The sequence below is a fragment of the Cygnus atratus genome, chromosome 2 (assembly GCF_013377495.2).
Source record: "Cygnus atratus isolate AKBS03 ecotype Queensland, Australia chromosome 2, CAtr_DNAZoo_HiC_assembly, whole genome shotgun sequence".
NCBI lineage: Eukaryota > Metazoa > Chordata > Aves > Anseriformes > Anatidae > Cygnus > Cygnus atratus.
The window spans coordinates 39,674,765-39,697,286 of NC_066363.1; the positions used below are offsets into that span (position 1 = coordinate 39,674,765).

The 22,522-nt window shown below is 35.1% G+C and overlaps 1 protein-coding gene across 7 annotated transcripts in view; it reads right to left on the reverse strand.

Moving 5' to 3' along the window:
* The window catches only part of ZNF385D (zinc finger protein 385D), a 429,524-nt gene that overhangs the window by 84,093 nt on the left and 322,909 nt on the right, over positions 1 to 22,522 (reverse strand). For all 7 annotated transcript variants that reach the window (XM_035556483.2, XM_035556476.2, XM_035556479.2 and 4 more), the window contains one exon: positions 8,679 to 8,789. In XM_035556483.2, coding sequence (XP_035412376.1) covers positions 8,679 to 8,789 — 111 coding nt within the window. The remainder of the gene's footprint in view (positions 1 to 8,678; positions 8,790 to 22,522) is intronic.

Consider the following 22,522-nt stretch of genomic DNA (forward strand, 5'->3'; position numbering starts at 1 on the left):
AGGTTTCTCTCCTTGCAGTTGGAGTGGCAGCCTTTTCTATGAATGGATCATGTGAGAGAATCAGAACAAACATGAAGAACACTTGCCCCTTTTATATGTTTGTCTGTCTGTACTAATTCCCTCCTAATTCCATTAAGTAAGTAATGGTATTTTTCAATGTGCATTTGAATAATACTAAGCTTTATCTTTGTTTCTACAGTTCCTGCCAAAGACATGTAAGAAACAACAGCTGCCTTCTACCTTCCCAATGTTAGTATTTGCATCTCATTCCCATAATGCTCCCCCCACCCTTTACCAGATACAAAATCTTTCTGACACTAGTATAGCCCAAAGAATGTAGATACAGGACCCAATTCATTAAAACCACTGGAGATATATATGAATTTTGTCTGCAAGTCATCTTACTAACTGACAGAGAATCTACATAGCACTCCTAACATTAAAGTCATATTTTGGAAAATCTAGGACCCATCATATAATTTAGACCAGCTTTTTTTTTTTTTTCCCCTCAATTTCATGTTTCCTGATACATTCTTATATCTCAATTTAATAATTTCTGAGAGAAGGAAAACTTTCTGACAGTAATTAGCATTTTAGACTTTCCCTCTTAAGTACTCTCACCTCTGCCTTTCTCTCTTCTTTCTGCTGCTCTTTGTAGTTCTAAGATCATCTAAACCAAGCATAAGTTAGAAGTTGGCTCCAACTGGCAAATATTGCAACCATTCACTTTGGTGCCAGAAGCAGAAACCTTTTAAACCAATTTGTCTCTATGTTCCACAGTCAGAACACTGGTCATTAATCTTCTGCAAATTATTAACAGGACTATAAAAGAGAGCCGTTACCTATTCACAGATCATTTCTAGCAAATTCAAGTAATTTTCAAGAGATGTCAAACCTTCTGCACAACTGATTTCTTTTATCAAAAAAAGTGAGTGCTTTGAAAATGAAATAACCAGGTAGGATGAGCAGAGAGTTGACAAAAATGAATAAAAAAGTAGTACAAAGCAATTGTTTTGTAGCATCTTTAAGTCCTAACACAGCAACAGCTGCTGATCAACTGACAGTTTTAATCTCTCCAGGATCGTGTTTCTACAATGACTGACGTTCAGCTGGCATAGATATTGAACATTCTCCACAGCCTGTGCTTGTGAAGGGAGCCGTAAGCATTAGACATTGCTTTCTCCTGAATTTAGAGATTCCCTTTTCAACAACTACTGCTAAATGTGGCTTAAGAGTGAATTTTGGATGGAAAGCATATCTTGCAGTATGAATACAGTAGACACAAAGTGTCTCCATCTGTCCTTATCAACAACAGACTGAGTAATCAGCTTACATTCAGAGCAAGATTTTTTAAAGATCAGTAACTTAAAACTTTCTTTCTCTAATATATTCTTGCCCCAGGCAATGCTTCTGTGAGCCTGATACCACTGGTCTGGTCCATGTTCTGCAGCAGTACAGAGATTTCTTACATGGAACAGATTGCTTTCGTTACAAAAGAGAAGATAGGTACCAGGATTAGTGAAGAGTTGGTTACTGAGCATCACCCAAGCTGTTTGGTTCATATACTTGATTGTCAATCAAGGTAATTATACATATCCTTAGGATATCAGTCACAGGACTCAGTTCAACACCTCCAGAAGTACTCAGAAGCTAAACAGCAAGGTGCTGTATTATATATGTATAATTTCTGCTTCTACGTTATACAGGTGCATAATAGTACTGTATAGAAGGTAAAAACAGCAAAAGGAATTTATTTATATTTTTATTAAGCATTTTAGAATTGTTTCAAGAAACTATAGGTTTTCATAATATTCATAATAATTCAAAAATCATAAGTATTGCTCAGCAGACTACTGTGGGTTTCTTACTTCATAAATTGTTACTTAGTTCCTACATGAAAAAAAAAAAAAGGTTCCTCTGAATATACAATGAGCAAAATAACATTGTGTTGTTCAGAAATTTGTAATGTATGCAGTGTAAAAGCAAAATATTCTATTTTATTTGATTAGATTTTTTGAATACCAAAAATATCTTGAATATTTTTAGCAATTTTTGGATTTCCATAGTGTATTGACATAAATTCTAGATATCCAGAATTCTCTGAATTACTAGCTACTTTTTCCAGTGAATACTATAAACCAGCATCTCCGGAAAAGTGTCGACCTATGAGTATATTTCCACTCTGATTCACATGATTCACATTCTGATCTTAAATGATCAATGTGCATGTGCAATTCCACAACTGAAATCAGTATTTGTTCCTCCTAACACTGACCTTCACAGTACAGAAAAGATTGTACATTATTAGAAAGAAATAGCATACACACATGCACATGTGCATGCACACAGACATAAATATATAAACACACACATGCACATGCATAAGGGGATGAGTATGGGTTTTTTTGTTTGTTTTTTATAATATACTCATACACATACATAAATAAAAGTTATGGAGTTATCCATATAAGGAGTTAATTCTGGAATATTTGTTCTCAGTGAGGTACAAGTGCTGCAATTAGTGCTATACCCTCACAGAGTAACAGTAACTTGAAGCAGATGCTGAGTATCTCTAAGTGTTTGTGCAAGAAAATCTTAAAGAACTGGGCTGATGACTTCACAGAAGGGGGGTATATTGGTTTGGAACAACCAGAAATAAAATTGCCCCAAGAAAATACATAAATGCACTTGAAAGCTGGTAATAAATGATAATGGCAAGAAGTAACTTTAAGAAAGCTGTCTTACAATTCAAGCAGAAGTTGTTGTTTTTATACCAAATTGTTGATTTTATACCAAAGCAGGGTTCTAAATCTACAGGTTAATTTATAATCTAAATTTTAATCTAATTCAAAATCAGCGGTACAATTAAAACCTGCAAAGAATGAGAACATGTGGTTATAGCCACACACACAACAGTGATTGAGGCAAATAGTACACGTGGTTTTAAATACCCTTTAAGAGTATTTCTGAAAGTTGAAAAATAACAGTTTTCAAACCAGGAAGGTGAAATGCTAAATAACTTTTATTTAGCTGTATCAGCCTTTCCTGGTTCTCAAAGAACAAACTTTGAAAGTTTCTCTGTCCTTGGAGAGGCCCAGAACAGGTGTGACCACTGCTTGGCACAGACAAGAAATGAAATCTCTGTTAACTCCTTCAAACCACAGAAACAGTTTTGCAGTTAAAGTGCAAGGCCATCTAATCTCTCTCTCAACTCTGGGATAGCATTGAGCACTCCTGGCCATCCTCAGAACTGGGTGTCAAACTTTTTAAGACTGTTAACTGACAGGGAGCCCATATCCAACCCTATGTTCTTCGTTTCAGAATTTCACAAACATTGTAACTGGAATTATTTCACTAAATATTCTGATTAAAACAAACAAACAATCAAAGAAGCAAATTAAGCTGAATATTCTTCTACTAAACCCAAGGAACACAAAGGTCAGTTGGTCTCTGTGCTTTTAATAATCTGCTTTAATATATTCCAAACCTGCTATATTTTCATTGTCTTCTTCACTTTATATCTATACAATCCTTTCTACCTTCCCCAGCCAAGTGATATTTTTTCACGTCTTGTCATACTTGTTGTTGTATTTTAAATTTTGCAATTATTTATGTTTTTGTTGAAGTGTGATGACCACTGCTGTAAATGATTCTTTATCTGAGGCATTGCCAATTTTAAATACTGTGGAATATTTACCTGTCTACTGATCTATGTAAATTTTTTTCCCAGTTAGCCCTTGACAACATACACTCAGTAAGTCTTTTTTACTCATTAAGCCAGACAATACTCATTTTACTGCTTGCTCATTTATTTTTTCCAGCCTAAATAAAATACTTTGTGCTTGTATTTACTGCATTCATTGGAATTCTAAATTATTTTCTCCAAATCAGGATTATCATTTTGGACTACAGTCCTGAACTTGCCACCTTCTATCAAGTACCTCCATCTTGGTATCATTAAGAAACCTAGTATGCGTACTCTCTATTCTTTCAGACACAACACTAATGAAAATTTAGAGTAGCAGCAGGTGTGGAAAAGACTCCTGCAGATCTTGACTTGTACCATTCTTTTGTTTTGACAGGAAACTACCAACAACTATTCTCAGTATAGTTTTTCAATCTGTTGTGCAACCAACTTTTTACAATTTTACCTGGACCATACTTCCCAACTTACTTTATAAGGCTGTCACATAGATCTTTATCAATGCTTATTAAAGCCAAAAGATATCACATCTACTTATTCCCATTATTCATTAGATCAATTACCCTGTCAAAGGAGAAAATTAGATTGGTTTGACAGGATTTGTTCTTAACAAATTCATGTTGTCAGTTTTTTATTACCTTCTTATACCCTATATACTTAAAAACTAATACTTTAATCATTTGTTTTAGATACCAAGCAACCAGGCATAACCTAAACAGGATATGAGTCCTCTGGTTCTGCTTCTCCATGAAAGTGAGAACCATAGTAAAATACTATGGATCTATATTGCATCTTCATTCTCCACAGCATTCAGGTTTTTTGTTTGTCTATTTCTTTTATACTGAAACAGCACCTTTTGAATCCTGACAACTTCATGTAGCTGAACTGCTTATCAGTTCATAAGTACCTTTGCTTTAGAGGGCTGGAGAAAAACAAGGCAAAAAACACAACAAATAAGGACTCCAGGATGAGCATTCAGCTCATGATTTTCAGGAGAACATTACTACTGTTGTTATTTAAGACAAGCAGTTATTTATGTCTAGCATATTTGGAAATACGTTTACAGTGTATCATAATGGAATTCACGTCCTGTGAGTACATCAAAACTTTGCCCCACCTTTCTCTAAAGGCAAGCTGAACTCAAGTATCTGTTTAACACAAGACAGAAAAGTAAGAGAGAGACCTTTTGCAAGAATCAACCTGGTTAGCAGACACTGTTACGCCTTAGATCAAATGGTGAAATTAGAAACGCAGTCAAAACAAGATCAAATAATCAAGACAGGTGATCAAAAAATGAGGAAAACTTAGTAAAGTTTTTTTTTTTTTTTTCTCCTTGAAGTCATGGGGTTTCTTTGTTTTTTTAGTGAGTTCTCATGTTAGCAGAGTATTTTCTCCAACATCTACCTGTAGGGTAGGCACATGAGTTGTCCTACTCAGGTTAGCTGGAATTCATTTTGCAAGGTGCTTCTAGCAGATGTTTAATGTTTACTATAAAGCATGTATTTAACAGATCTTCTAAACTGGTTCAATAACACCCAGCAGCTGGCAAAATCTAAAGGGCAACTCACACACTTTTGCCCTGTATTGGGTGCACAATGTAAAGGCAAATGCTATAAAGAGATCTCCTTCAATGAAAAAAAAAAAAGTGCACTGCTTGAAACAGATTCCACTGAACCTACCTGTGTTATTCTAGTGTTTTTGTTTGTTTGTTTTTCTTCTCAGCATGGACAGGCTTTGCTTATTTGCTCATTCCTACTTTCCCTTGTATGAGAAGATTTATTTTAAAAAGAAATACTGAACACACAGCTGTCATGAAGATTTATAGATAACTCCTTTAGAAAGAAGCTAAATGATTTTAGACTATTGTAGTGCCTTTTCTCATTTTTCTTTGAAATGTAATTTTGATACCATGTAGACAGAAAAAAGCTCTTCTGCACTGAAAGAAGTCTGTATCAAAGGGGATAAAATTCTGTATTATCTACAAAAATGAAAAATCTCACAGACCAGTTTTATTGTAAACATTTTCATAATATTGTCATGCAGTAGGTAAATGGAATTTCTATTCATTATTCTCTGATAAAAACCTATCTCCAGCATCTAAAAATAAAGATGCATCAGTAGTACCGCCACAAAGCCCTAGGTTTCTGAACAGGAAAGCTATTTATTGTTTGTATGGTTTTAAATCATGTTCAACAAAATATGATGAAAATGAAAGGTAGGTATATTCACTAAATTAAAACCTTTTCATAATAATAGGAAAAAAAATTACGGTGTGTGTTGGTATTTAAATAGTTGGGTTACCAAAAGTCGATTTATTTATTTATTTATGTATTTTAGAGCAACCTTTTCTTTAAGCCTCAAAATTAAATCTGCACATTTTTGCTACAAAAAACAGTGGACATTCAGAATTACCCAAGCAACCAAGGAACTTAGCTCTGCCTATTCCACTCACATTGCAGAAAAGCATTTCTAAAACTGCAGCAGAACTCTAATTGTTATTTCTTGAAAAGCCTCAGCAGAGCACTTTGTGAATTTCATCAGTAATAACTATACTCACTGAATGAGAAGAGAGCATCATAAAGACATCCACAAATCTCTTTTCGGTGTTAGAGAAAATGGGAAGAAATGTCTTCACAAGTTAATCACTGGACAACATTTGAAATCCTAATCTCTCTATCTAGAAGAAACACTGGGGATGCTTTAAAATTTAGGTGAATATTAAAAGGAGAAAGCGAAAGATACTCAGTAAGGTCTTCCCATTGCATAAAGTTAACAGTACTATCTACTTTCAGAGAGAGGACCATTAGAACAAACTTCCACTGAACAGAGTTGGTGAATTGGAATTCAAGGCTCTTGCACCTGAAGGTGTGAAAGGGCAATTAAATTTATGCTGCACAGCTTTTCTTCCAAGAGTTTCCTGTGAACAGCCTAAATTAATAGATTTCCACTGAAACCATTTTTTTGGATATCGTAGATGCCTCTGAAAATGGCCGCTGCCTCTTCCCCCTTTCTTCTTTGGAATCCTTTCTAAGAGCAGCAGAAGAGGAACAGAATGGGGGCATACCAGTCCTCTGAGTCAGAAGTATCAGTGTCCACTATCTTGTTTCCTTCCATTTAGATTTATTTATTTATTTATTTATTTTATTTCAAACACCTTCTTCTGGAAAATACCTAGCTTCTGTCAGCTGGAAAATTTTCTGCCCCATGTATGAATCTGAGTTGTATATATGCTAATGATTAAGTCAGCTTAATGACATATTCAACCTCACTTTTGCCTGGATCTTTTTGCAGACTAACAAATGGTATTCCCTCTTTGTAAAGGAGATGCTTCACTTTGGTACGTAACACTGCGGCGTTTGATGCCTCTTCTAGCTATATACAATGTATGATTCAGCATGACATACTCTTTCTTAAGACAAAGCTGAAAATTATGAGCAATGATCCAGGCTGCTCAGTCACAAGGACCTACTGTGGCCCAGAAGTCTCCACTGTCCCTTAAAAATTCTGTTCATCAGAGTCCCACCATGAATGGCTCAATATTCACAGTCACAATTCTGGCATCTAGCTTCTAAACAGAAAATCCTATTTTGATTCTCTTATTTTCACCTGTGAGGATCATGACAGTTCCAGATATTGTATTATGATTTGCATCACTGTTTCAGAATGATGTCAATGCTATAAGAGAAAGGTGTGCATTCAGTCCATGAACTAGAAAACCCAGAGTCCTCAGTGAAGCTTAAGTATGTGATAGTCACTAGTGGGAAAATCATGACCGGGATCTTGTTAAAATTCTTGCTAAGCAATACAAAGCTGAGGGGAATGAAGAAAGCTGCATTATTTTAATACCTACATGGCCAATCTATTACAGAAGGCTTCAAGGCTCATTTTAAGTGTTTGACAAGTTTATGGCTTTGATACATAATTGATAAGCTAAAAATAGGTTGATTAAGTGTTCATAAATAGCTGCCTACAAAGAAACAGCTGCACACAAGAGTTCTTTCACTTCTTCATATGACTACCATGAGGAAGGAACCTTGTGGATGTTTTTGGGCTGAACTTCAATAGACATTCAAACATTTTTGTTTTTATATAAGTAACTCCCATATGTAAATTAGCAAACAGGTAATAACTGAAGGACATTTGAAACGGGAAGACAAGCTGCCACCAGCAATGCCCATGTCATGAAACTCCCTGCGAAGACTAGAATAGTACTATATACTGTCTTCTGCTATGTCATATTTTGTGTTCACACACAAAGTTGCTGGAGAAGGAAATAAAGGAGTTGAATTCTGAGAGGCTTTTCTGTGACAGAAGAGGTATTCCTTGGCAAGGAGTACCACAGTACAGTTTCCTTGGGTAATTACAAGGGACGGGTCTCCTCTGTATATTAGAGAACATTTCCAGATCAGATTGCCCTATTTAATTGTTGGAGGAATGAGAGGATGCAGGGTAGGAGCCAATAGACAAAAATTACCTGCTTCTATTATTATTATTACTATTAAGATTGTACCGCCAAGATAGGAGTATTAAAATACAATTCTAACCAAAAAGGTATATTTTTGTAAGGGTAGAAAATGGAAGGTAAATCCACAAGGATGATAAACACATCTGAATAACATCTAACATTTACAGGAAGAAAAGAAAGGCAACTGTATCTGGGACTGACAGAAGAATTAGGACCCAGCAAATATTTCAGCCTTATTAGCAGTAATGGATCAATCCGTTTTCCTATTTTCACTCTGTGCAGCACAACTGAAGTTGATGAGCTTGCAGAGATATATCCGCAGGGAAAATCTGGCTTGATGTATAAACACTATCAAATAATTGTGTTTATTTGAAGCATCCTACAGCCTTTTCATCTGCTGAATCACAAACCGAAATCACAACATTTCATTTAGGTTCAATTTATGCAAATCATGGCACATCCTAAAAGATAAATACATATTTCTAATCTGATACAAAATGATCAACTTACATCAGAATTAAATCTCAGCTGGCAAATGTTGCATGATATGATTTGCTTTCTTCGATGAGGAAGAGGAACCCCAAATGTATGATTTATTACAGCTTTTTGAATTGGGTCCATCTGTAAAAGAGAGAAGAAAAAGAAATATAAAAGCATTTGCTGTTTCACTGTATTTTATATTTTCTATAGTTGCAAAACAGATAATACATCATTCCAAACCATACTCCACACTACAGAAAACTATTATTTTTCTTTGAAAATTAATATTTCTTCTTCGTGCAGTTTTATGAAAAGGTAACACAGAAAGGAACAAAGTGTCGTTAGCTATCTTGAAACACGTATCCTTAGTAGTATTCCACATGTACCAACCTCCCTTTACTGACAAAAGCTAAAAGCTGTGAACACTGAATAAATTTACCTATTAATTTATATTTTTTTATACCAAAGATAAGCTAGTACGATAAATGAAACAATAATATTTTATATAAAATTACTAACAAAGCAATCAATGAAAATGTGAAGGACTACTATATAAAAATAATTCCCAAATAACATACAATAGATCAGTATTGTGAAAAAAATAATAACTTTCCAGGAACAAATAAATGATCTTTTTCAATAAAACACCTTCCACACAACCAATGAAAAATCAAAATCCTCCAAAGATTATTTTCACAGCCATTTAGAAGAAACAATTTATTTTTCAATAAACCCTACTTAAGGATGAATTTTGACTTTGATGAAAAGCATTATTCTGAAAAAAACCTCTACCAGAAAGTTGATCTGGCAGTATCCTGTTTAAAAAAAAAAAAAAAAAAGTATTATTTTGGCAGAAAATTTGAATCAGCTTCCCCAAATCTATTGGTTGAAATGATTTATATGTCATTTTTACAAGAAGCATCTGACAGCTATTCCTAAAATCTAGCAACAGCTTTACAGCAAGTTGGTATGCCAACTTTAACCAATTCAAATATAGATTTTATCTTTGAATTTTATTACTAAAAATTCACATAATTTGATGAAGCAAATACATCTAATTGTCTAACTGACAATAATCAGTATTCAGACAGAATACTTTATATGTGCTTTGAGAGCCAAACACCTTTTCTATGTTCATGTCCCCGTGATTTACTTTCTCGAGTCAGTTAGCAAAGGTTTATTTTATAAATAAAGAATCACAGCTTTTTCTCAAAGTAATCAATGATTCATGGAAGCTGTAATGGTAGGCAGCCATGGCCTCTATTGCAGTGAATCCAAAACAGTTCACTACAGACCTGTTGCATCATCTGACATCTGTTCAGTGTAAGGTATGAAATAGGTCATAGGCTTAAACTAATTCTTGTTGAAAAGAAATTCAGATCAGGAGACAAGAGGAGAAGGAGAGGAGGGAGGGAGGAACAAGGGAAACTCTGCGATGTTATAGAAAGGTTTAGAAGAAATGTTCAGTTTGAAAATCCTCTTCAATTCAATGCAAAAGTGAAATATCTCACCCGTTTGTAAAACCACCATCACAAATGAGCATTAGTCCCTAGAACTAGGGACGCCACTATAACATAACCGAAAAACAACACTGATCACTAAAGTCAGAGAATATCAAGTTGATTCTTGATACTGCAGCATACTGTGTAAGATAATATGAAGACTTCAGCTGTGATCCAACCTTGTGCTTTGGACACTCATTTTACTCTGTAACCTAATTTTTAAAAATACCAACATCTAAAGATACTATTGCACAGACCAGAAACAAGAAAACTACATAGGCATAAACAGTAACAGAAGTTCTTATTTCAACTGCTCCATTCCTCAAGATGTGACTTTTTATGCCAGTAGAACCAGCATACCTTTACCTTGCTGTATGCTTTCAGCACTAAAGCAAAACCTGGTCTTAACCAACACTATTTTAGAGCTGCTGAACTTTTAGGAAATTTAGCCTAAATTTTTAAGAAATGTACGTGCTGTTCCTCTCACCATTGCAGGTCTGAAATACTTATGGAAACCTCAAGCTTAGATATATGAATATGTCAACACATGGTAGCAATATATTGTGCGTCCTTTGATCAAGTGTAACATCTGATCCAGAGACTCACCTTCTTAACCACAGTTTTGAGATGCTATTAATTTAGACTTCAGTGTAAACATGTTAAATTCTGACACATTCTCTCTCAAGTGCCATAAGGTAAGAAAGTTTAAACATCTGACCTATAATTTCATTACTCCTCCTGAGTGCTTTGGATGTGACACTGAGGCCCAGATGACTGAAGTAGACATTAACTTCCTAACTTCCTGCTGAACTGATCAGCTCCAAGACAACACATAGGTTCATATTACCTAACAGATGATATACTAAAAGTTGACCTTACACTGTTGTAACATGCATCTATACTGTATAATTAAGCAATTCTCAAATGTGGCTTCTGACTGTAGTCTTGTATGCCTTATGTGGTGATGGGTACCACAGTACTGTTTTAGATTATTGATCCTTTTTTATCACTAATTTTTTTATCATGTTTTGGTAACAGATAATTAGGGCTTTGAATATACTAGGCCCCTATTTTTTTTTCTTGACATAGGTTTCCTTGAGCAGGTTTTAGTTACTTGTCTTTCTACATCTTCCTTCCTTTTTCAGAACTGGTTCTTTCCTGTTATACTCCTTCCCTTGATGCATCAGTCCTGTGCTTCTGTATGAGAGAAAAGAGTGATATCCACCACAGACATTAAAGAACTATCTACTATAGCCCTTGTGTCTATTTAACGGAGGACAGCTTACATCAACATGCCAGGGTTGTTAGCAAGCTACAGAAATGTCACTCTGTCATTTCAAATCAGAGTGCCAACAGAAGAGTGCCTTAAGTGTTACATGAAAGGCATTACCATGTCTCATAAGCTGGAACAAATAAATTTTTAGTTGGATTTATTTATGTTCACAGTAAGAATTCTAGTTCCAAAAGGGACTGGACTTCTGGTGGAACAGATCCTCACATATTCAGAACAAGTCAAATAACTCTCAGAATAGGAAGAAAAAAGAAAAACAAACAAACAAACAACACGAATGTGTGGGGTAGTTGATGTGCTTTGTATTTAATTTTATTTTCCTCTTATGGAAAAATGTCAAGTTTCTTTCTTAATTGCTCCAGAGATTTTCTCCTGTTTATCTGCTGATACAGAAATCCGTCTGCACATTTCCTTTTCTCTTTCTAAAGATGCAGACTTGTAGATATACAGCTACATGGTCTTACTGTGAACTTGGATGATTTATGTTTGTGGCTCTATATGAAGAAGTGTTCTGGACAGATTTCAAGTTGATTAAGAAAAGCTGCTTCAAAGTAAGAATCCTTGCTCTGACAATTGCTCTTTGATACTTTGTAAAGCGGAATTAAACTTCAAAACAGAACAGATTCTAATAAAGTTGTGGCTGAATATTGGAGTGGTATTTGAATTTGTTATTTTTTTCATAGAGATTTCATCTGTGTAATACTCCCAATCCATAAATTTCAAATAACCATCCAAAAGCACCAGATAATCTTCCAAAAGTTTTATGCAGGGAATTTGAGAGAGGTAACGTGATAGCGTGATAAGTACTAAGATCTCACAGACGTTGGAAGACAGAGGGGAGTCCTGCTGAGAGTCAGAGGCACAAAGAGAAGCAGCTGATTGCAAAGAAAATAGAAAGCAAGGATTGCAGGGAAATATAAAGAGGGAAATAACATTATGCAGCTGAGATAATCATTGAGTGCTGAGATACTTAAGAGAATCTCCAAGTTCTTCCATGTTCACTGAATGTTATTAAGTACATGTATAGACTGTATTTCAACTTATGTAAATGGTATTTGCTTTCAAAATAAAAGTTATCATGATAAACTTTGATAAAATCTGCTTTTTACTTGTTACTAGTGCTCTATTGCTGCATTTGTATTTCTTAGATGTAATTGATTTACTTCACTCCCATTGATAGTGAAGGAGAGAGAGGCTTACAATTCATATAAAAGAATATGATTCAGCTGACAAAGCTGTGCAGAAGAACAAGGTTTGCAAGATGTCCCTTTACTTCCTCTTACCAACTTATTTGCATTGCAATTTACCACACAGAGGATGTGATGTTCTGTGTTTGATGTGTTCACTGTGCTTAGCTTTGCTATTACCCAGTGCTAGGTATCTCTTACTATGTAGCACAAGCTGTGTCAAACTTTTCATTGGTGATGGTCAGGGGAAAAGACATTGTTCAAGGTTCACTGCAAACCACAAAGTAACTGTTAGCTTGAGCAATGACTGTGATTCTAATGAAGGTTTCGTATTTGGTTTCGAATTTCATTCAGCTGATTTTTGTTTTCATTATATAAAATATACAGCAGTAATAGTCTTTTTTTTTTTTAATTATTCAAGCTGAAATTTGTAGCAACATTATAATGTTTACTTTCATTGATCAAATACTGTAATCCCTTCCCAAGATCTTCAGGTTAAGCCTACCATATTTCAGCAAAATCCAGTCTTATACTGGGGGGCATGGCAGAACTTGGCCTCTTGTTCCATTTTCTCAGCTTTGACCTTACTACTCCCATTTGGTTTAGCTTGTTTGTTTCAAATTCAACCTTTAAGCCCAATGATCTAAACCCCATTCTTTGTTCTTGTGCTTACCATAGAGCATATTGGAGGCTGCAGTTAAAAGCTTTGTTGTACAAAGCTTTCTGGATGAAACATTTACCACAAAATCACCAAGAACTTCACCCAGGAGATCCCATGTTATCCTTCCTGCCTGTGTACCTTTTCCAGATTCAGCTATCCTTGAAGGTCTTCTGTAGCCAAGTCTCCCTTTAATTAAATTCCATTAAGTATCTGGAGAAGGTAGAACTCGGGGTAGTAAATTTTACCTACAAAGACATTTAACCCTTTGGAAATATAAATTTTATATCAGTTCCATAAATAATGATTTTTTTTTTTTAAGTTGAAACTAGAATTCAAGCATAGATCATCTTGAATTTCAACTTTTTTTTTAACATATGTGACTTTATTAGTCTTTGTTATATGACTTTTTATTCCAGAAACATGCCTACGATACAACAACTGCAAAAGAAAGAATACAAATTTGAGCCATAAAAGCTCAAATCCCAAAAAGGCATTAAAAAGGGGGGGGGGGGGGGGGGGGGGGGGTGTTGTTGTTGTTTTAATTATGTAGTAAAAGACAAGGGGCATGACACATACACTTCAAATGCTTGAACTTAGCAGTAAACTAATTGAGTTGCACTGACATCTATAAACAAGAGCATCCAGGTCAAAAGAGGAAGATAATGTAGATGCCCAAAGCCTGTTCAGAACACACAGTAGGTCTAAATCAAATAAGTAAGAAAACATTTTTACCTCAAAGCCAAAGAAATTATCTGCAAAAGACTGACTCAAATCACTGATCCTACACTAAGTGAGCAGAAAAACGTCAGGTTTTTGAAGCTCTCAATAAAAAGTTGCTGTAGATCATTCTAGTGGTAATTTAAAATTGCATGGTGGAAAAAAAAATACCCACCAAAAGAATGACCTCCATTACTCGAATAGGTAAGTGAATTCAGTGACACAGCTATCAATCTTTTTGAACTTTTTAAAATCCAGATATTAATAGAATATTACATTACAATGAAAATAAACTTAAAGGAATGATATTCTGAGAACAGTTTCCTACTGTAGGTCTGCATTTCTGCAAACACATTTAATTATAAGCACCAAAATTAGGTTAAACTACTGCACTAATATTATTGCACTTGCAGGCAAGGTATTAATATCTCCACATGCGAGTTGAGTCTTCTGTGAAGACCTTAATTGTAAAATTCATAAAAAATAAAGGTAACTCTGTGAGAGCTCCTTTCATTCATTCTCATGTCCCAAGAAATGGTGAAACTAGTGAGAACATTGGAAACAGTATAAATCCTGTAACAACATTATACACAATGCCTTACCAAGTAAAATAGAACACAGTACTAACATATCCTCCATCATTTACTTTTACTGATAAACTTAACCAATTCTTAAAACTGCATGATTGATGCAGTTTTAACACCAACGACTGCAAACATAAAACTGCCTCCTGTATTATAACTGTGACATGTTACTAAATGCTCTTCTGTCTTTCTTCTAAAGCTATAGGCAACTCCTCAGTCATGTTAAGTCACTGTCATTTATAGTTAGAGGACTATTTGATATGAAAATGCTCTCTGGACATAATTTGACCATTTTCAGTTGACAATTGAGTAGTTCTTTCTTCTTTCTGCAGCATCAAAAATTCAAATAATTTTCCTTACAATCATGCCGATCAGTTATACAAATGCCACATTATTATATTACATTATGCTCTTATATTTTTATTTATGTAGAAATTGATGTTTTGGGGACCTGCCAGAAATTCTGCCTTATATTGCTGAACTTCTATATTTTGGGCACAGTTCAGCTGAGCAGTAGCACCATCTTCTCTGGGAGATATACGACATTTTACGACAGCCACATATACAAGGTAGACAAAGTATGTGCCACAGATCAAATTTCCAGGAAGCATAGGACCCACTTGGTGTCACACATCACTGTTGATTTCTGCACGTGCATATCCATCTCAGACCTCTTGAAAGTATTTATTTACTGTGCATTTTCAAAAAAGAAAAATCTGTGCACCTCACGTTAAGTGTATCGGATACCTTCCAGAATTGTCAGATGTGCAACTTACAAAATACCTTATACATTCTTAATAAACTGATGTCCAGATCACAAACAGAACAGTTCAACAATAGCTCAGTGATTTGATCCTACATATATTTAATATTCTGTATTTCCATAAAAAATACATCCTATTGTTAGTGCTAGCAGTCTTTTTTTTTTTCTCCCCAATATCACATTAATCTGTGAATAAGAATCTTATAAACCAAACGTAACAATTCAAAGGGAATGATGGGACTGGCTTAGCAAGTATAAATAAATACAAAAATGAATGTTCAACAAAATTTTGGTTTCATGTGAAATTAGAACAATACAGCATCAAATGGTTAAAATACATGTTCTAGATGTGCTATCATGCATGATTTATCCATTTACATATAATTTATTCAGTATTGTCCAAGTACTTATGGTGAATAATTATGCATAGAATTAAAATCAGCATTACACATCTTTTCTTAGTGTCTACCATTTCTGCTGTTGCCAATGGAACAGGATAACATTAACCTGGCACTTTTCATATACATAAACCAGAAATAACACTCAACCTAGTTAAATGTAAAATAATTTTAATAATTACAGTGCAACAATTTTAATAATGTGCAATAGTTTCTGAAGAATTACTTTTCTAAAAAAAACAAAACACAACAAAAACAAACAACAACAAATCAAACAAACAAGCAAAAAAAAAACGAAACACCAAAACCTGAAGTCACTTCATAATGTAACTTGTTTATGTAATTTGAATAGGACTTCAGGATGAATTTCCAAAGTCTTCTTTTTATTCTCTTGTTGAAATCTTGTATGAATGTAAGGATTTCTTTTTTCTTTCTTTCTTTTTATTTTTTTTTTTAAATTAATCTTTTTAATGGTAGCAGTTGTCTAGTCACATTTCTGATGTGAGCCTAGTATTCCTCCCTTGCTTTCCTTTTTGTTATTTTTTTCTTGTGGACTTTCCACTTTGCAATGAGGTGCTGAGGTGGCAGCAGCATTTCTGGCAAACCACTTTAATATAGAGAAACCAGTCAGAGCAAAAGGATTTGCATTCACAGTGGCATTGTGCAGAAATACTGTAACCACACAGAGATTATGCAAATCCATATACTCTGATTGTCTAATAATGGTTGTCAGTCAAAAGACAAGAATTTGCATATGCTAAGGCTAGTGAGAAATAATCACACGGTGATTATGCTAATCAAACACTAAACAACATGTGAAAGACTGTCAAACTGGAACAAATCTCTGTATGTACATGTATGTGTGTTAAATACAGAAACACACTGCTAAAAAAAAAAACAGTGAATTTGCAAATCAAGCCCTTAAAAACAGGAAATGCCTTAATTTAACATCTTTATGAATATACATTTTTAAGATACGTCCACATATTTTTCCTGAAAGATCCTTTGTTCTGTCCACAAGACGGATATTGTTCACTTAACAAGCAACTGTTCAAGGTTTTGTTTTCTTCAAGTGGTTCAATGAATGGCCCTAGACCTCATTCACTGCATAAAGCGTAAGTCCTGCTCTTATTGGGAATTATCATAAAATCATAGAATGGTTTGAGTTGGAAGGGACCTTAAAGATCACCTAGTTCCAACCCCCCTGCCATAGTCAGGGACACCACATCACACATGTGGGGCATCCACAGCTTCTCTAGGCAACCTGTTCTAGTGCCTCACCACTCTCAAAGTAAAGAATTTCTTCCTAATATCTCATCTAAATCTACCCTTTTTAGTTTAAAGACATTCCCCCTTGTCCTATCACTCCACCCCCTGACAAAGAGTCCCTCCTCAACTTTCCTGTAGGCCCCCTGTATGTACCGGAAGACTGCTATAAAGTCTTCATGGAGCGTTCTCTTCTCCAGGCTGAACAACCCCAACTTCCTCAGCCTGTCTTCAAAGGAGAGGTGCTCCTGCCCTTTGATCATCCTCATGGCCCTTCTTGGGACCTGTTCTAATAGGTCCATGTCCTTCATGTGCTGGTTGCCCCAGACCTGAACACAGTGCTCCAGGTGGGGTCTCACAAGAGCAGAGCAGAGATGGACAATCACCTCCCTCACCCTGCTGGCCACACTTCTTTTGATGTGTCCCAGGATACTGTTGGCTTTCTGGGCTGCAAGTGCATTATGCCAGCTCACGTTGAGTTTCTCATCAACAAACGCACCTTTTTGCCTATTCACTGGTTCTCCTACAGTCTTCACTGACACAGAATGTGAGTACTTTGCAAGTATAATTAACTTATTTTCAAAATTTTAGCTAGATAAAAGATGGTATTCCCCAGAAATGATGGACAAAGGAGGGCATTAATTCCAGTTGCCCAATTTAATACACCTTATTATATTGCCTTTCATACGGTCACTGCACAGTTCCTGACTTCGGACTCATCTACGAAGGTGCTACACAGCTCTAAATGCAGCCTTCCAAGTGCAAGTTGGACTCATGACTCTCCAGGGTGGTATTCAACTGTCGTTTTTTTTTGGCATGGTTAGCCCTTCCTTTTTCTTCAGTCCCATGTCATTCAAAACATGTTCTCCAGTTTCTTTAACAAAAAAAAAAAGAACACTATGGATAATAATCTTCTGAATTACAAAACCATGTTTCTTCCCCCGTGCTGATCTAAACAACACACAAATTTCTAACAAGCCTAAAAAAAATTCTCCCAAAGGAGGAAAGATGAAAGGGTGACGAATGTGGCATGTTTGTCATGTTGCTCAATTCTTTGGTGAACAATGTTCAATACAATTGCAGCAAAAGAGCAGACTAACGTGAAACAGACCACCTTGAATGAGAGAGAATAATTCACTCAATTTCTAGTAGACATTACAAAAACAGTAAGAAAAAAAAGGGGTGGCTTGTTTCTTTCCAATTCCTCACCAACATGAGCACTGGCAGATAGTAAAAATATGATTAAAACCAAAACAGTTTCTTGATACATGAAGACAGGAATGTTTTACTCTCTCTAAAGATACAAATAAAGATGAAAACCTAAGGTTCACAAATGCCATTTACTTTCCCAGCTTCAACCAGGAACAAAGTAAAAACAAGCACATGAAAAGAGAACAAACTAAAAAGAAGCAAAGGGCATTTTTACGTTTTGTGCTTAAGAAAAGAGCTTGGAACAAAAGGTTGGCAGGCATAATGAGGGTTACACAACAAATTCCCAATCAGATCATTCATATGTGAATGAATTTCAGAAAAATGGACCAAATGTTATAATTGGTATTTAATAATAGTGGGTCTTCCTAATCACAACAAAAACAAAAGCAGAATGTGTGCCGGACAGAGAACTGGCAGAGAGGCACTTAATCCTTCACTTCTACAAAACTGAGCTCTGAAAGAAGAAATTCCTCACAAACAGATGAGAGTCCAAAGAAGCCACTACAAAAAACTACATGTATTTCAAAGAAATGACTGCGTAAAGACATGTTTAAGGAGTGGGAAAATAATTCTGCAATACAGCCTGCCTGATTATACTGCTATACTTTTTTAGCTTGTTTTTAAAAAAAACTTTTTTTTTTTTTAATCATGTTTATTCCAATGATTCCAAAGAACTACACTGTAGGGTGTAATTAGAATGTTTAAAAATATACATACTTACCTGAAGAAGCCCAAGCCAAGATCTTCTAAGATCATAAAAATACTCTATCAAATCCATACTTTTACAACATTTCAAAACATTTCAAAACCTGGTTTTGTAACTGAGGTACGATTTAACACTGGGAGAAGTTATAGCTCCTAAGCCATACTTGTAGATCCATAGAATATGAGACTAAAAGAGACCCCAAGGCACCATTTAATCCATACCTTGCACAATATGAGGAAAAAATGTTGTGGAGACAGAATCATTTCAGGAAGAGTGATCAAATATTTTCATGAAGCAAAGGCTAAAATTCAGTAGTTGAATCTTGGAGAGGGACTTTTTTTTTTTTTCTTTTCCAGATTCTCTTTTTATAACCATTTCAGAGAAAACACTTCAACATTTCAGTTGAAACATTTAACAAAGCTGTTCTGCTTATTTAGGTACTAAGTCTCCGACAACACTTTACTACAGAGTAATGAGAAAATTATTGAATTTCTCTCCTGGTTCTTAAATGGATGTCAGTCTTTCCTCAAAATCTGATAGGTACATTTCACTTCAGGTGCAAGTGTAGACATTTGCTGGTATAATTATTTGACCATAGGCTTTTTTTTTTTTTTTAAAAAACACTTTTAGGTCAACACTGAAAAAAAGTACATAAAGCATCATCTCCAATCCAATCTTTTCTCTCAGAAGAAGTGTTCTGCTGTCTTTCTTCAGGAGATTCAAAGATATAAAACTTAAGACTCAAGACAATTTTATTTAAATTAATTTAATTACCAGCACTCGATAAAGAAAAATACTTGTCTCCAAATGTCACATATTGGAACTGCTACAGTTATGAAAGTGTATAGTATAATAATAGAGTATAGAATATAATAGAGTATGAAAGTGCTATAGTTGGCATATGTAACAGCATATACCCTTATAATAGGTAGTGGTTCTGTATAAGAGTAAACAGTGTGCACAGCTATATTCACAGCCCTCATACAGATTACTAAGAGCATTATATCTCCTTACATAGAAAAATATTTTGACATTCCTCAGCTCATAGATTATGGTCCATAAGAGAAGTCACCAACATGCTTACTTCCTCCATAATATAATTAGTTCTATATCCTGCCTGAATTTTTGAACCAGGATGAGGAAACTCACTCAGCTGAACCAGGACGAGGAAGCTCAGGAAACTCACTTCAACTAAGATAGAAAGAAATAGGAAATAGGAAAATGAAAGCAAGGAGTAAATTCTCTTGATATATTTCTGAGCTTATATACCAATGAAAATAAACCTTTCTGTGCTTAGTAACTATGCAGGTATGTAAGTAAAGTATGTATGTGTAAATAACATTAGACTTCAGTACTAGCTGAACAGGCTTACAGGAACACGAGAAAATAGGTGGTCAGAAGGTCTGATTGTTTGCTGGCTTGCATTTTAATAAGGTATTGGTAACTACAAAATCAAGACCAATCTGATTTTTGCTTCAGTCTCTGAAGGAGAAAGAAAGTAGCCAAAGACAGAAAGGAAAGAATTTAAAACAAATAGTGGTTATAACATTATTGACCCTCCTCCCTAACTGTTGAAAATTCACATTTTCTCCAAATAAATGATTGTATAAAACCAGAAATTATGCTTCCTTTTGATGAACAGAAAAAACTTATTCCTGTGTTGGGTGCCCACATTGTGACTCTACTTTTTCAGTAATTCTCTACAGATTGCCACTGAGGTTCATTTTTTCTCCTGTCAGTCTTAGCGACTGAATCATTAGTGTGATCCAGAGCACCCTGAACAGCTGTGGAGAATATAGTTATGGCTCATTCGTTATTTGAAGTGCTTTAATCCCTTTGTACCTGTCTCTGAAATGTGATACAATAAATAATTCTTGCCATGTTTTTACATCATTTGGGAAAAGACGAAATATTAGCAGTGTGCATTTCCATGCAATTTCACCTTTGAAGTTTTATCTGAATGATATGTCAAAATTAAAATGTAGATAAAATTATTGCCAGGGCAGTACCATTCTTATCTACAAAAAGCTGAGGAGTCAGGGTCAAACCAGAACTAAATGAAATAAAGGAAGGAAAAACTGTTGTTCCTTCTGTGTATTGGGAAGTATTAGACCAAATGTTCCAGATATCTCAGACAGGTTTATACAGCACCTCCTTCCACAACTCAACATGACTATATCTACAAAGTAAAGAATCATTGAATCATTTGGGTTGGAAAAGACCCTCAGGTCATCAAGTCCAAACATCAATATGTAGAGATAGTAGAGGCCTTCAGTTTCTGGAGGTATTTTAGTTTCTTTTCTGATTTTTTTTTTCTTCCCCTACTGTAAAAGGGCAATGTAAGAGTGGTAAATTCATTCACTTCATCATCATTACACTTCACAACACAGTCTATTTCCGTACTAGTGATTTAGCTTTGACCTAGTTCTCTCTTTTTTTTTTTCCTTGAATTCTCTGTTTAAAAGTTACCACATGTTGATTTTAGTCTGTCAGTGATTTTAAGTCAAGCAAACTCAAACTGGATGCCCTTATCCCAAATCAAGTCCAGATACACTGGTCATGTATGCATTCTGAAACACACAAGGTAGTCACAGCTGATGGCTGTGTTACAAGCTATAGACTAGTGCATGAAAAGGGATGCGCTGTGTTCCTCTAGGGTAGAAGCCCAAATGAGCAAACACATGCAGATGTGAACCAGAATTTGAGCAAAAGGGAAGAGATGAAACAGCTATACACCAAGCTACCCCATGCCAGAACAGCAGTATCACTCCTCCCTATCCACAGCATTCAGTGAAGCAAGGGTGCCATCAAGTATTGTTAATTAATCAGAGTGAAAAAGATTTCATATATATTATGAACTTAAACACAATAGGGAGTCTCATCTGAATATCTCACAGTACTTTACAAAGACCACTTAACAGGCAGGTAATTAACATATGAAAACTGAGATGTACTAGAACTTTTGGCAAACCCACTTGTGCCTTAGCACTATACAGCAGAGGCATAATTCATTCAAAATCATCTACGTCCGGAGTACCTCACACAAGTACCTACTGATGTGAGGACAATTTTATTTCCTGTGTACTGTCTAGTCATTGCCTGAAAGTCAAGTATTTAAAATGCATCTGCACTGCTAGCATATCTTTTCAGAAAAGGAACTCCACGATATACAAATGATGCAGTTCTGGTTATGTGAAGGATCAATTTTTTTATGTGTAATGTGATGCCTATGGAAACCATATAGATGACTTGTCTTGCTTGAAAAGCTCTGCACCATAGCTATATACCACAAGAAATGGGTAAGAAGGACCTAATAAGACAGCAGTAACTAACACACTCTTGAAGGAAGAAAAAAAAAAAAAAAAAAAGAAAAACAAAGAGTGCAGTGCAAATCCCAAAGGCTTTGCTTCTATCTGCCTTAGATACCTGCAGGGCTCTCAACACTGAGGTTGTTTTTATTTTCTATCTATTGAATTACCTGTGATTATAAAAATACCATCACCAACAAAAACATTATATTTCCTCCTGCTACTATAAAGTTCTTTTAGCTTTATACTGAAAAGATATTAGAGATGAACCTTATCCAT